Below are 15,403 nucleotides of genomic sequence, written 5' to 3'. Positions count from 1 at the left end.
GAAAACACTTTCATATGCTAGGAGTCATTTCAGCACCTGGATGTGTTCATTCAGTGTTCTGTGAGCACCCTGAGTGGTGCATTTCAAGCACACACTGCTATTTGTTCACCATCACCCCACCTACAGATTAGCCATTATATTGAACAGATACACCTAGTGGCCACTAAGAATGAAAAGCCTTAAAATGGAAGGCAGTCAGAGCAAGATCAGATGGGACCATTCTAGCCACTGAGGGCAGAGACAAGTGAAAAGCCACAACGTCGATAGAAAGTGTTTTCCTCAAAGTTGCTGGGATGTCGCGTGTCCTACTTATCAGTACACTCGTAACCTAATCATGAAACTTCTAGTCTTAAATAAGCCACACGTAGCAAATAAGCCATTTAATTTGTTTACCAAATTCACTTGACTGTAAAAGAACCGCTGCTGGAGAAGATAGATTTTGGGCCCAGTCCTCACACTTCCCAGGATGAAGGACCAGACTTCATAACATGCTATGAAAGTGAACACGTCATTTGTGAGACTCACGCCATTTGCACAGTGTCCTTTGATCAGATCTCATTGCTCAACATTTCTAGCAAATGACAAGTCCTTTCATAGTGCATTAAACCACCATTGACAAGAATCCAGAGATGCAGTAGTGAGGATTTATTTGATAAGTGTTTGATACATAACTGAAAGATTTTGCTCCTGAAAACTAACTGAACAAAAATACTTGACACGGAGCAAAGAATAGGTTCCTGTTCCACAGGTTTCAGAACACCCCCATGGTTCCGATGGACCAGTCCAGGTCAGAGCAGGAGTGTTAGTGTGGCGTAGCCCAAGCAGTGTTATGGCGTAGAGTTGCCCAAGCTGGTGTTATGGAGTTTGTCAGCCAGTCTGCTGGTCTCAGCCTGTGTGGATGCTGTCGCCAACTCAGTCTTCTGACGCGACGGCTTGCTCTTTTTAGGGCGTACCTTCTGCAAAGGAAAATAGCAGTATTTATAACATTACATGAAGGGATGCTGTTCATCCCCCATATACCAAACAATACCGGTCGTGTACCTGCAGCTTTTTCTTCTCTGGGTCATGACCCACTCGGTGTCGTCTCAAACTCTCCTAAGGAATATAAAACATCATTTTACACCAAATATTCCACTGAAAGAGCCAGATTGAGTTATGCAAAACTATTTTAGAAGTGATAGGATACCATATTGTAACTCGAGTCATGTCCCATGAGCTCACCTGCATAGCGAAGCTCTTGCCACAGCCTGCGTGGGTACAGGAGAAGGGCTTCTTGCCCTCGTGGTCTGACACGACATGGTTCTCCAGGTTGAAGTGTGTGGTGAAAGTCTTCCCACACCCAGCTTCGGAGCACTGGAACACCCTCTTGGGCGCACCGGAGTGAACCCGCAGCTGATGCTGCTTCAAGAACCATGCCTCCAGGAACATCCTACTGCAGCTATCGCACTGCAGCTTGACTGAACACAACCAGTGAAGACTTTACAATTGGATCAGTTTTAAGTCAATATAAATCATTTAGGACCATGTGAGAGTTCACAAGACAATGCAAAGGGATGAGAGTTGGAGCACAGTTAAGAGGGTGGTGTGTTCGTTGTTTGAGGGCCTACATACCTCTGTGCACAGCCTTCCTGTGCTTCTGATATTCTGACCAAGTCTTCCCCTGGAATGGACAGCCCTCCACAGCACAGGGGTAACCTGGGAGTGAAAAGATATGGCTAGATAAAACAAGCTTACATCTACAGGACCTCTGAGAAGACTAGGAGATGGGTGTGGCAGGTCCAGGGCTCACCTTTGTGCACCTTCTCATGGCGCTTTAGTTGTCCGGGAGCAGCAAATTCTCTCTTACAGCCCTCAAAGTTGCACCTGTGGGAAAGGGTCAGAGTTCAGCCCAATGTGGTAGAGCCTACATTCTCTTGTAGAGGCCAGTGTGTCATACTCACTGAAAGGGCAGCAGTTGTGTGTGTATAATCTTGTGTATATTGAGTTTGTTTTTCTTCTTGAACTCCATCCCACAGTCCACGTGGTCACACTAAAACGGAACACAAATCACAGCATCTCACAAACATCTGATAAATGATAATGAGCAGGACTTTCGTCGTAGTCCGACATCACTTCCTCACCCACAAAACTGGTTGAGTGGAAGTCTCGAGGCATTCAAGATATCCCAGCAACTGTTTGAGATCAGTGAAATGTAAGGCAATCGGGAGATGAAGGTGAGCCTCAGGGTTTAGTCATGAAACGTGACAATGCCGTCAACCGTGTAGGCAACGCCATGCACATTAAAACTAAACGGCCCTTGTCTGTCACGAATGTGGAATACAATTATTTTAACTTACTCTGCATATTGTCTGTGGTGTTGGTCATCCAGCTGGTTGAAATTTTAGACAGACAATCCACAGGAAAATATTAAACAGTCAAGAAGCAGGTCTACCTGTTGCAATCAAGAGGTTGGCCCATGACCGAAGGCACGTGCACAAGACAGAAGTACATGCACGCATACTAACAGGTGTTTACATAGCTTTGCACATGGGCAAGTCTATAGAAATGTCAACTTCAATACTGGTGCACTAAAGAGACACGTAAACACTTTCCTGTGGATATTTTGTCTCAAATTTCAAGCAGCGGTAGAGTAAAGTCAAATGCAATTTATTAAACATTCTGTCTTGTAAGGAAAATGTCAACGATTTTTTCAGTGCTTTGTTTCAGACTAAACCACACGGTATCACTCTTATTTCGGCTTAGCCAACCTTATAGTGCTTCTCCTGGTGCTGGTGAACACGAGCCATGTGGTTCTTCATGCTGGCATGTGTGACGAAGGCCTCGGAGCATCCTGCAGCCAGACACCTGCAGATACACACAGGAACAGATGGGAGACCAGAGGGAAGGTTAAAGGATTGATGCATTGCATGACTCAGCACAATGGTTAGGCTACTACTTAAGTTCATTCAGTAACATTTGGTTCAAAACCCATTTACAACTAAACCCTACCTTTGGTGCCAGTCTCTTTGCTTTAGCCAACTGACTGTCTGGCCAAATCATTTGGAAAGGCAACAATGAAACATTGTTGAAGGCAGAAACATCAGTCATCCAGGCTCATACACAACCGGTCAGTGACCGTGAACCATTGCCCTTTAGGATTGTGAAGTTTCATACTCACGTGTATGGCTTCTCTCCACTGTGGCTCAGCCCATGTCTGGTGAGCTGGTAGCGGGTACAGAAGCTCTTGTCACAGTTCTCACACGAGAAGGGTTTCTGTCGAAGAGAAACATCACCATCATGGATCCCTCTGTAACAAATACTAAAATCCCCATGTGTTTCTGCCCGCAGACATTCATTCACGTTGATGTAGTAGTCAAATGAAACTCAGTAGGCTGCTCATTTATCTGATCTAACAGAAATTCAAAATTCAAGACCTGTTTTGGACCATCTGTTGAAAGAGGCCAGCTGGGAAGGATAGATACTCACCAAACCTGTGTGTTTGCAAAGATGGGCATCTAACTTCCATGATTTATTAAAGGTGGCATTGCAGTTGACAAAAGAACAAATAAAGCTTTTTTGTACTTGTATCCTTTCCCCCATCTTTAATTGTAGCAATGCCGGCGTTTTGATAATGCAAAACCGAGCAGGCAGGTCGTTTACCGGCCTACATGGGTTGACACACCTGAGGACTATATATTTTAATGGACGATACCACTGTTGGATAATACAGGGGTGTTTCAATCCACGCAATGGAAAGTGAACAAAATGGAAAGCAAAGTCTGGCTCAGTAATAGCCTAAATTAATTTCAGGTCTAAGTACTTTCATTATTTTGGTGAAATATTGATGATTTATAAATTAATATTGGACACCTGCTTCGTGATTTTATTCAGCCATCACCCTACATTTGCACTTAGTTCGTTCCTGATTGGAAGAGGTTGGAACAGTGAATTGCGTCGACACACACCTGACTTTAAACCAGCCTATAGCAAGGTACTGTAAAGTGTAGACTGATTATTTGACCTGGTTAAATCATAGAGATAGTTAGAGGACACAACATTGTATCTCTCCCATTATGGTGTATGTGAGAGCAAGGGCAGAAACATTGTATCTCTCCCATTATGGTGTATGTGAGAGCAAGGGCAGAAACATTGTATCTCTCCCATTATGGTGTATGTGAGAGCAAGGGCAGAAATATTGTATCTCTCCCATTATGGTGTATGAGAGAGCAAGGGCAGAAACATTGTATCTCTCCCATTATGGTGTATGTGAGAGCAAGGGCAGAAACATTAAGGCCATCTCCATTTTGAAGTAGTACTTTTTCTTCTTCTACTACTTCTATGAGTTGGTAAACAAACTGAAAGGCTGCACACTGCCACCTGAAATGTATTGTTTGAACAGGTATAAAGCCAAGGTTGGCAATTTACTGCCACCTGCAGTTATGGAATGTTTGCTCACAAATATAATTAATTGGCTGATCCCGATGACCTGGATGGAATTATGTGATACTTCCTTAACCCATTAGAAGTCCCACCCAGTTGACTACTTAAAAATGGTGGAAGTCCAATGGCACTGCCCATGCCACAACAGGCGTTTGGGCACTAGAGTCCTCTATCTATCTCTATGGGTTAATTAACGATGCACTATGCAGAAATCTCTCTGCCGTTTCCTGGTTGCTAAAATTCTAATCGTTCGCTTAATTTCAGTTTATGTAACAAAACAAGCAAGTATAGTGTAGAGAGCCATTGTACTTTCTAAACCGCTGTGAAATATATTTTCCAGAACCCACAATATTGTATTTTCAACTGTTTGAAGCTGGTGTACAAAACCGAAAGTAAAAGAAACAAAAACGAAATTTAAGCACGGGATCATAGAAATAGCGCACATAGAACAGATCTACCGCTTCTTAGACTTGCTGTCAATGAGAATGACAGATCTATAACACACATTTCTATGTGAATTTGGTTGGGTCGTCCAAAAAGTTACATATTGCAGCTTTAAACTTACATTCATGGCCTACTATGAAATAGGCTACTGCTTGAGATTGAAGCAAAATAGCCACTCTTGCAAATGGATGTGATTGTGTTTCTGGCTCTGATTTCCTAGACCTAGATTAGTCCTATCTGTTATTGGTGAATTCAGTAGACTAGACTAGTCATTGATCATTTTTACTGAACAGCAGTTGTTGCGATTCAGGTCTTTGAGCTTGCCTTTCTCTGATTGATTGTAGGCTTTAAAACTGTCATCCAGGCTCCTGACACTGTGCATTGCTATCTTCTGTCTGTGGTGTGTGTGTGTGCGTTTGCAGTCTGGGCTGAGCGACTCTCTGTCTCCAGTCTTCACACACACGTGAAATTTACAGCCCTAATCGTGGTCTTATCAACCTCCTCCATATTGTTCTATGATAGGTGTGATTTACAGTCACAACCCAGTCTTCATTCTCTTGCTCTGTCCCAATGTGATCCTCTTCAAACCTGACTCATCCAATCCTGTAGACAGTTCAAACCACTCCCAATTCTATGACACTGCTCTTTATTTAGACTTGATTGGATTAACAGTATAATATGTTTCCCCAAGGATACTTTAATTGTGAATTTAGGTAGCCTATTTCTGAATTCAGGAAAGCTTGACCCAAATCAGAAATCAGAAAATCTTCAATCCAATATGGTCTGTACATTACCTAACGACTAGAGACCAACTACCATGCATGTGCCATGATCTGGTATGAAACCTTAGAATGGCTTCTCTGAATGAGGCCTATTGAGAACCCCAGGGTGTTACCTCTGCTCCCTCCCACGCTTCAGGTCACCCGGCCTGGGTCAGCTGCCACCGTTATCAGCCTTTCCCGCACAGTCCCAATCCCTCCACTGACAGGGGACGGGATCGATAACCCTGGCTCTGTATCTGTGGATGACCATGGTCTCCACTGATAACTACTCCTGACAAGTATAGGGGGGAGAAAGACCCTATCTGTCCACTATCACCTAGAGAGATACAGTGTGTTCTGTGTTTGGCCTGGGATTTCCTAGCTCCATTGTCAACCCCCCAAAACACACACACATAAACAAACACACTCCTCCCTCACATTACTGACACAAATACACCCCTCTAATCAGGCCAGAGACAAGAAAGAGAACAGAGAGAGAGAGAGAGAGAGAGAGAGAGAGAGAGGTGAAACGAGCAGGGTTGAGAGAACAACATGAAATCATGGGAATATTGTGATAGGAAGAGAGAGACAGTAAGATGTCCGTCGTTATATCATCTCATATAGCTTCTGCTCTCCACCCTCCACCAGCGGTGTGTGTTTGTGGTTAATGTGTGACACACAGGGTCGATACGGCTGCTTTGGGCTACTGGCTGAGTTGACAGCCTCGACAGCCTCAATCTGTGTGTCAAACGCGTGTGATTAAGGAGCACATAGTAATCCACTGCTTTTACCCACAAGTCCCGTTCCACGCTCCCCCTCCTCTCTCTCTCTCCTCACTCACTGTCCCTCAGACTGTTTACTTTTTCCTCCTTCAATCAGTAACTCCCATGAGTCAGCACTCCAGATGAAGGCCTGTTCTGTCTGTGACAGCAAATTCACACACACATTATATATTTGACTATCCTTGTTGGGACCTAACATGTATTTCCATTAAAAATCCTATTTTCTGTAACCCTAAACCTAACCCTTGAACCTAAAATATCCTTTGTACTCATGGGGACCTGGGAAATGTCCCCACAAGGGAGAATTTTCCTTGTTTTAGTATCCTTGTTGGGATTTTGGCAGATTTCCGGTACCCACATGGATAGTAATACAATCCCACACACAGTTTCTGTAAATGTCCTTATTTCTCTCACACTATTTGTCATATCCTTGTATATTCTACCTGGCAGGACTGATATCACTATGAGAAAAGAAAGATAGGTGAAACAGTAGGTGCCCAACACCATAGAATGTTATCTGAACAACACCCAGGCCCCAATGTAGTCTATACTGATCAATAAACAGGGATTTGGATGTGCTTTGCTGATTGATCACATTGATTTTGGGTTCATGTGTTAATTCAGCTTGTTGGAGACTTATTACACCAGTTTGATAAGGCAGGTGTCTGTATCTTCTACCCTTAGGGAGACAGCCAGAGATAACAGAGGGTTACGGTCTTATGGAGGGTTATATAGCCTCCTGAGACCCAGCAATTCATTTTTGTTCTCTCTTGTAGACATCAGTTCTTGGTCCGTATCTCTGAGGCCATACATGCCACTGTGTCCCTTTGGAAGGACATTCTGGGCTTTTCAATAATATCACATGTGAGGATGTGACATTACCACTTTATTTTCCTGGTTCTTAAAAAAATGTCTGCTGTCAAAATTAGCACATTTTATGGACATTTGAAAAGAAGCATGTGTAATTATTATCATTTTTGTGAGTTTGATATTCAAATTGTGTCTAGTAAGTGAATAACTCAGGACTAGTTAAGTGAGTTGTCAGGGCTGTGTAATAATTGTATCGTATTAAATAAGAGCTTATCAAGAAATGTCTTCGGTAGTGGACATTTCAAAAAACAAAATGATAAATTGTCATATCTCAACATTCATGATATGCTTCATCATACCTGAAAAAAATGGAAACACTCGAGAGAGAGAGAAAGTTTGTTTTCTCTTTCTATCTACCCCTTCCAGCTGCTGCTACTATCTCAGGAAACTGGTCCTAATTGGAGTAAATATTGGGTAAAGTACTGAGATAACATACAGTATTTGTCAGATATCCAGTCAGCCTCCACTGATTAAACAGCACATGTCAAGATACGACAGAGGTGGTCCCTACTGCCCACACACACACCAACCCCAGAGTACACAGACAAACACACATAACAGGCATGACTGCATGGTCGCGTAACCAGAAAGATGGAACACTTAAATGAAGAACAATGCATGCAATGTATACTATTTACTCTCAGCCAATGCTGTGATTGAGCACCAAATGTCCTTTGAGTACAAACGGCCAAATCAGTGTCCTCTACTCATAATAATATGGAGGGTGCTTATATTTGTCCTATTTCACTCATCTACAAGTGTGTAATACGCATGTGATCTGGATTATTATTTTATTTTTTTGCATATCCCTCTCCCCGAGACACCTTCGGAGAATGGGGTCACCAAGGACACAATCACTGTTTAGTGCGTTGCTTTCTCTGGAAATGTATTCTCAGGAACCTGGATATTCAATCAGTCACGGGAATGTAATTTCTCACATTGAAAACAGAAGTGGCCTACTGCAGCTCATAGGCATACATAACATGGCACTTATCCTGGTGCACATTGCCCTCTGCTGGACTGACTGGCACTCCAACAGACATACCAGGGGTACATTCAACAGGGTGCAAAGTTTAAAATGTTGCATGTACATTGATAATTTGGCACAAATCATGTCTGCCCTGTACACAGACATATTCACAATATGTTCAAGCCATTCTACTCAATATACCCCCAGATTGTCTGCTTTATTTTGGGCAAGCAATTGATTGCACACGCCACATTTTTAAGAAGGGCTAACTCAAGTTTAGTATTCTTAGTGGGTCTTTGAGTTCAAGCTGTATGTACTTTGAGACTACTGTGCTTGTCATTCTCAGCTCGCCGGTGAAATAGAAATAGCATTTAATTTCAATTCACTTTGAGTGATCACTGGAGGAGAACCATTACTGAACGACAGCAGCAACGTCAGTCTTCCTGGTTAGACCCTACATTAAACTGTACCACTCGATCTTCACTCATATTCTCACTCTCTCCCCCAGTCTTGGACATGCAGTAATAGTGACTAAGCCGTGGTATCGTGCATCCATAAGAGACTCAGGTCGAGACAAATGGTTGTGTATAAACATTTTGTATTTTGGTCAGCACAGTTATGCCATGAACTCATATGGGATGGGCTCCAGCAGCTGGGGTTGGTTGCCCTTGGTGCTGACGAAGCGGGCGTCACGGGGAGCAGTGGGCTGCAGGGGGAGATGAAGAGGAAACGACAAATGCACAGATGAGATGCCACTACTTCAAATACAAACAATTCAAAGGACTATGTATCAGAAATAATGACATGGCTGAATTAACATTACAGAATGCATCAACCAAGCAACAGAACTGGATTGACGCAACATTCCACTAGATCAGCGTTGGTGTCCATTTTATATCTTAAATCTGGACTGTTTAATTACGTGGAATAGTGACCAACAAGCCTGGTCCTGGAGGGTGTACAGGCCGCTTAATATAGCATTAAAACACTTCTGATAACGGCCCAGGTAAACGTGCTCTCCATACCTGGCGTTTCAGTTCGACCCAGGTGCCCTTCTGCTTGGCCTCCACCTTCCTCTTCTCATTCTCCTTGACACGCTGCAGGAAGCTGTCCCTGCTCTTAGAGTGCTTCACATGCTCAATACGCACGTTGATCCTCTTGGCCAGGATCTTACCCCTACAGAGAGAAGGGGACATGGCTTTCAGCTCTGAATTAAATCAGAGACATACAAAAGGCTACTGGTCACTTACATAAGAGATGTATGCAACGTAATTGACCTCCTGACTTAACAGAAAACATTACACTTCCAATGAATATCGAAATACTCATGTTACGCAATGAACTTCAACTCAGAATGGCTTTTTTTAAGTGTCTCCTTCAACAACCCTAGTTAAAAACGTACAGTAGGTGCTTGCCAGTTGCTGAAGGACAAATACTGTCCCCCACGTGAATGACCACTTAGGACATAGGACAGCCCTTGTGGCAAAGTGAAGATGGGGTTCTGAGATGCGACAGACTTCTGCAACATCAACCTTCCTTTAAAGATATTGAAATTACATCCTTTTAATTTATGAACGAGCATTACATGGCCAAGCTGGAAAGGAAATGGATAGTGACAATTTGCCATACCCCTCCACAGATTGCTTTGTACTTACTTGACCTGCTTGTTGACAATGATGCCGACAGCATGTTGGGTTACGTTGTAGACTCTGCCAGTCTTGCCATGGTAGCACTTGTGAGGCATTCCTTTCTGGATGGTACCTGTACCCTGGAGGAGAGACATTCACAATCTTAAGAATTCTGTTTTGGGGGAAGTCGAAAGAGCAAAATATAACCAATTCAGTGAAAGTGCAGTCACTACCAGTAAACACCTAGAAAAAGTGGAACACCTACCTTGATGTCAACAATATCTCCCTTCCTGTAGATACGCATGTATGTGGACAGGGGAATGGGGCCTGAGAAACAAAGTACATATACTATTCACAACCAACCAAAACTCAATTCTAAGATGGCCTTAAGAGTAGCTAATGAAGGCTTCTCAAGTGTGGATTCATGCCAGCAACACCCCTAACCTTGAGTGCTTTCTTTTAAATAACTCAAAGCAACTTAAGGCATTTCAGTATATCTTCAGTCTTTCTGATATGAACTCACCATGCTTGCGGAAGGCCCGGCTGAACATGTATCTCGTCCCCCTCCTCTTGCCTCTTGTGTTAGTCATGATGCCTGATTACTGGAACATGGACATTCACGTTAGTGAAACCCAATGGCAAAGTATACATTCTTCATTACAGTGGCTGTAAAATGTATGGTTACAAGGGTGGCTGAGAATGATGTAGACTCGGATTTAGTCAAGTCAATGGATGCATTACTGTCACATACAAAAACGTAATTAAACCCTGTATATTACATTTAGCTAGCTAGCTTACAATACCCTGGTCTGACTAACGTTCGCCTGACAATTACAATCTGTTGACAAAGTTAACTTGACTGTAAAGAACACATCGGTAGCTACTATACTAATTAACAATTATAAAGGGGGCATTTAAAACATGGCACGTCAGTCAAAACACAAGATTTACAACAGAGCTAGTTAAAGCTAATTAGCTCGCAAACTCTGTCCAATACCGATAGCGCTTCATTTCCCCAGATTGACAAATTAACTTTACTTCAACGTGACAGTTATGTTATTTTACAGGACATGCCATATTTGCTATCTGGTTATGCCAACATTGTAAATTCCTAAGAAACCGGCTATTATTGCGAACGCTGCAGTGGCTAGGCCCACATGTGAAGCCACGCTGCTACCCCATTCACTAATCATGTCAATATATGCCACACAGACGTTATTTCACGGATTATTTCTGGCCTCAAATGTAGAGTATGCTTTAACACACATATCAATGTATTTACATGCATTTAAAACTATATTTTATGCTTTTACGGTCTTTAAAAACGGAGCACATCTTACCCCCGGTAGTTCGCAAGATGGCGGGTACGGTGGAAAGAAAGATCGAAGGACCCGAAACTCGTCCTTCTAAAACAGAATTCAAGAGTGCCTTCATATTGCCTGCACGAAAATAAAAAAAAGGTACAACGAATTTGTCCCCTTTGTGCTGATCTAATGTCAGTTTTGATTTTATACCTTAATGACTAAACTCACATAGGGGTTGGGTAAAATGATTTCAGATCAGGAACGTGAAAAATGGGTTTAATGCCGGCGAAAAGATGGCGGAAGCGGATGATGAAGTGGATTATTTATATTTATTTATGTATATAACCTTTATCAGGTAAGCCAGTTGAGAACAAGTTCTCATTTACAACTGCGACCTGGCCAAGATAAAGCAAAGCAGTGCGATAAAAACAACAACACAGAGTTACATATGGGGTAAACAAAACATAAAGTCAAAAATACAACAGAAAATATATATACAGTGTGTGTGAATGTAGTAAGTTATGGAGGTAAGGCAATAAATAGGCCATAGTGCAAAATAGTTACAATTTCGTATTAACACTGGAATGATAGATGTGCAAAAGATGATGTGCAAATAGAGATACTGGGGTGCAAATGAGCAAAATAAATAACAATATGGGGATGAGGTAGTTGGGTGGGCTAATTTCAGAATGGCTGTGTACAGGTGCAGTGATCGGTAAACTGCTCTGACAACTGACGCTTAAAGTTAGTGAGGGAGATAAGAGTCTCCAGCTTCAGAGATTTTTGCAGTTCGTTCCAGTCATTGGCAGCAGAGAACTGGAAGGAATGGCGGGCAACGGAGGTGTTGGCTTTGGGGATGACCAGTGAGATATACCTGCTGGAGCGCAGACTACGGGTGGGTGTTGCTATGGTGACCAGTGAGCTAAGATAAAACGGGGATTTGCCTAGCAGTGATTTATAGATGACCTGGAGCCAGTGGGTTTGACGACGAATATGTAGTGAGGGCCAGCCAACAAGAGCGTACAGGTCACAATGGTGGGTAGTATATGGGGCTTTGGTGACAAAACGGATGGCACTGTGATAGACTACATCCAATTTGCTGAGTAGAGTGTTGGAGGCTATTTTGTAAATGACATCGCCGAAGTCAAGGATCGGTAGGATAGTCAGTTTTACGAGGGCATGTTTGGCAGCATGAGTGAAGGAGGCTTTGTTGCGAAATAGGAAGCCGATTCTAGATCTAACTTTTGATTGGAGATGCTTAATGTGAGTGTGGAAGGAGAGTTTACAGTCTAACCAGTTACCTAGGTATTTGTAGTTGTCCACATACTCTAGGTCAGACCCGCCGAGAGTAGTGATTCTAGTCGGGTGGGCGGGTGCAAGCAGCGTTCGGTTGAAGAGCATGTGTAGTATCTGAACATTTATAGCTTTGGCTGAGGTTTTCATATTGTTGGTTAAATGAACTCTACTTTGCTTTGCTGAAACATCTGGAAAGTATTACTATAGGGGCCCCCTAAAACAGTGGACATCGAGATATGTGGAGGCCAGGGATTGGTCTATTCAAAACACGCCATCTTATGTTACATAGGATATATACCATGTTTGAACAAAGGGACGGGGAGAGTGATCATATTTGAGATTGGGTTTGTTGCTCTCCAGATTCTGCAGAAGTCTGTAAATTGATGCTGAAATCTTTGATATAATAAACCATTATAATCAAGTACAGTGTCAGCGGATTCCTTGTCAACACAGCATCTCAGCAGCATTGTTCGGCCACCACAGAAATTGGAGACGAGGATTTTGGGACGTGTTGCGTCTGTTTCAGCGTTCCATCATGGGCTCCGAGCTGACTCTCGCTCCAGAGTCCGGCAGATAAGGGTGAGCTTTCTCACAACTTTGGGCGCTGGTCAGTTCGTGTGACTGTGTGTGCGTTGGGGGGACGCACCGTGAACAACCTGTGTGCTGTTATTGCTGTGTGATGAGATTCCGTTCTAAATTTCTAAATTTGTTTGCGTTGGAAACAACGCAAACAGGGGGGAGTAGGTATATAATACAGGATCAAAGGAAAAAAAGGAATTGATAACACTGGGCCCAGGGAAGTTTGGCTTGAATAAAATTAAGGGAAAAAGGAATAGAATGAAGAAATAAGGGACAAGGAACTAAGGAAAAATTTATACTAATTAGGACGTAGCTGATCTACGGAAGCCCTCAAATGAGGCGATCATTAGATGGGCCACAAATCCTGGGAAGTCACTAGGTGAATTTTAGGGTCAGTTCCAAGGGACTGTGAGTTTGTAGAATACACATTCAATTGTATGTTACCTCTCGGTATATAGTTGACGAGGAATATGTCCGAAGTAGCCTCTCATTGAATATCTGCAACTCAAGGTAGCATAAATTTAGGAAGGAATATAAAGGAAAAGGAGCGACGGAAGCATGCTTTTGGAATTGTATGAATGGATGCATTCTTGTTGATTGAATAGTTTTCATGTGTGTGTGAGAGAAAGAGAGTGTGTGTGTGCGCAAATAAAGATGTCTCTGCTGTGTTTGAGCTGTGTGGATTGTGCAGAGAGTTATATGCTCGACTCATGCTATGATAAGATGTTATGTTAGATATATATACATATATATGTTGTGGTTGAGAACAGGGGTTTTAGTTTTTTGTAAGGAAATCTGTTAATTACGGTTAAAACCTTATGAGTCTCCATTTGAGAGAACATTTTCAAATTTGTTAAAATCTATGAGCCCCCGGGAGGACGTTATGATTGTATAGAGAGGATTTGTAATGGATAAGACAATAACTATACATCTGCAGATTGGAGTAGAATGGGTGAAGAAAGAGGAGAGAGAAAATAGACTAAAGTAAAGTTAAGAAACTTCGAAGTAGGATTTGTGTTCTATGTTTTGTGTTGGTTTGTGCGTTTTGTTAAGTGTTACTGTTGTCTGTGTGGTAAATGTGGTTTGTTGGAAAGAACGGAGGGACAGCTGGTCTGTCTGCTGTTTGACTTAGAGAAAAGTTACTTGCAGGAGCGCTCCTCTCACCCTGAAGTCGCACTAATAAATGAACTGCGCATGTGTGGAGTTCTAGGATTTTGTAGTTAAACAGAACAAATATGCCACTCCCCTGCCTGCACTGAGCTGCTGTGACACGCAGACTTATAGCTGAAAAAAGAAAGGGGGAGATTTGAGTACACATAAATAAAGTATTCTGTTTGTTAAGTGGCTGTTGCGTAACTATGAACCTATTTGATTTGAGATTCATTGAATTTATAAATGAGAGCTATGTTGACGGATTAAAAATGAAAATAAATAAATAAAATAAAATGTTATTGCGCTATTTATAATATTCCTGAGTTAAGCTGTTTGCTTATTTCTTAGCGCGAATGTGAACATAGGTATGTCTAAAAGGGTATTGTATGGTTGAAATAACCCAGTGAGTACATAAAATACTAAATTCTTGTCTGTTTCTTTTGTTCTCCTGTGGTGTGAGAGACGAAAGGGAGGAGACAGAGAGAGAGGAGGTGCTGACCAGTGCGTCACGCGACAGCGTGGGCTGTCCCGGATCCAGTCCAATTAAGGCCAGTACTGTTCTATCCACAAACTTACTTTCCCTTACAGGATATTATAGACACATTGTGTATGCATAAAATATTTCATGTTGTGACCATTTAGCAGGGACTTGTCAACAGACTGATCAATTGATGTAATTGAGAATTGCACATTTAAGTTTTTTTGTGCATGGGTTGTTTTGATTAGAGTTGTGTTGGAAATCCAGCCCTGAGATTATTCTGTAAAATTAAGGTGATTGGGTGCTTATTAAGCAATTGGTTTGTGGGTGCTGTAGTGTTGCTGGATTACAGGTCTTTCTTTTTTGATTGCTCTGAAGTTGACTAGTTTCCTTTACTTTTCTTTATCGGATGTGGTAAGATTGCCACTAATCAATAATTTGGTAGAAATAAAACATTTAAAATAAAAAATAGGAGGGAATGATAAGCAACATAGCTTAAAGTATTTTTTGGTTTACAAATTAATTAGTTTAAAATAATAATAATAATTAAATAATTCACAATAAAGGAATATAAAAGAGTTGTTACAATGCGGAAAAAGGACATAAAAACTATGAAAGTAATTACTCTTGTTGATGTAGTACAAAATAGTAACCCTTTAGTTAATGGTATTGCAAGGTTATCTGAAAAATTGAATAAATGTTGGCCTGACATTGAACAAC

The 15,403-nt window shown here is 41.9% G+C and overlaps 2 protein-coding genes across 2 annotated transcripts; both read right to left on the bottom strand.

Annotated features, from left to right (window-relative positions):
• Positions 1–624: 624 nt before the first annotated feature.
• On the bottom strand, positions 625–3,795 carry LOC121569258 (transcription factor IIIA). Its single transcript, XM_041880065.2, has 9 exons — positions 3,466–3,795; positions 3,158–3,252; positions 2,748–2,844; positions 1,941–2,029; positions 1,790–1,863; positions 1,612–1,695; positions 1,222–1,457; positions 1,042–1,095; positions 625–956 (listed from the first exon to the last, which is right to left on the bottom strand). Exons 1-9 carry the CDS (start codon positions 3,577–3,579, stop codon positions 828–830), a joined length of 972 nt encoding a protein of 323 aa, XP_041735999.1. The 5' UTR covers positions 3,580–3,795; the 3' UTR covers positions 625–827.
• Positions 3,796–8,827: 5,032 nt separating this feature from the next.
• On the bottom strand, positions 8,828–11,318 carry LOC121569259 (60S ribosomal protein L21). Its single transcript, XM_041880067.1, has 6 exons — positions 11,215–11,318; positions 10,398–10,476; positions 10,140–10,201; positions 9,902–10,014; positions 9,272–9,422; positions 8,828–8,952 (listed from the first exon to the last, which is right to left on the bottom strand). Exons 2-6 carry the CDS (start codon positions 10,462–10,464, stop codon positions 8,863–8,865), a joined length of 483 nt encoding a protein of 160 aa, XP_041736001.1. The 5' UTR covers positions 10,465–10,476; positions 11,215–11,318; the 3' UTR covers positions 8,828–8,862.
• Positions 11,319–15,403: the final 4,085 nt, after the last annotated feature.

Source organism: Coregonus clupeaformis, chromosome 7 (assembly GCF_020615455.1).
Source record: "Coregonus clupeaformis isolate EN_2021a chromosome 7, ASM2061545v1, whole genome shotgun sequence".
NCBI lineage: Eukaryota > Metazoa > Chordata > Actinopteri > Salmoniformes > Salmonidae > Coregonus > Coregonus clupeaformis.
This window is presented reverse-complemented; position numbering and strand designations above follow the sequence as displayed.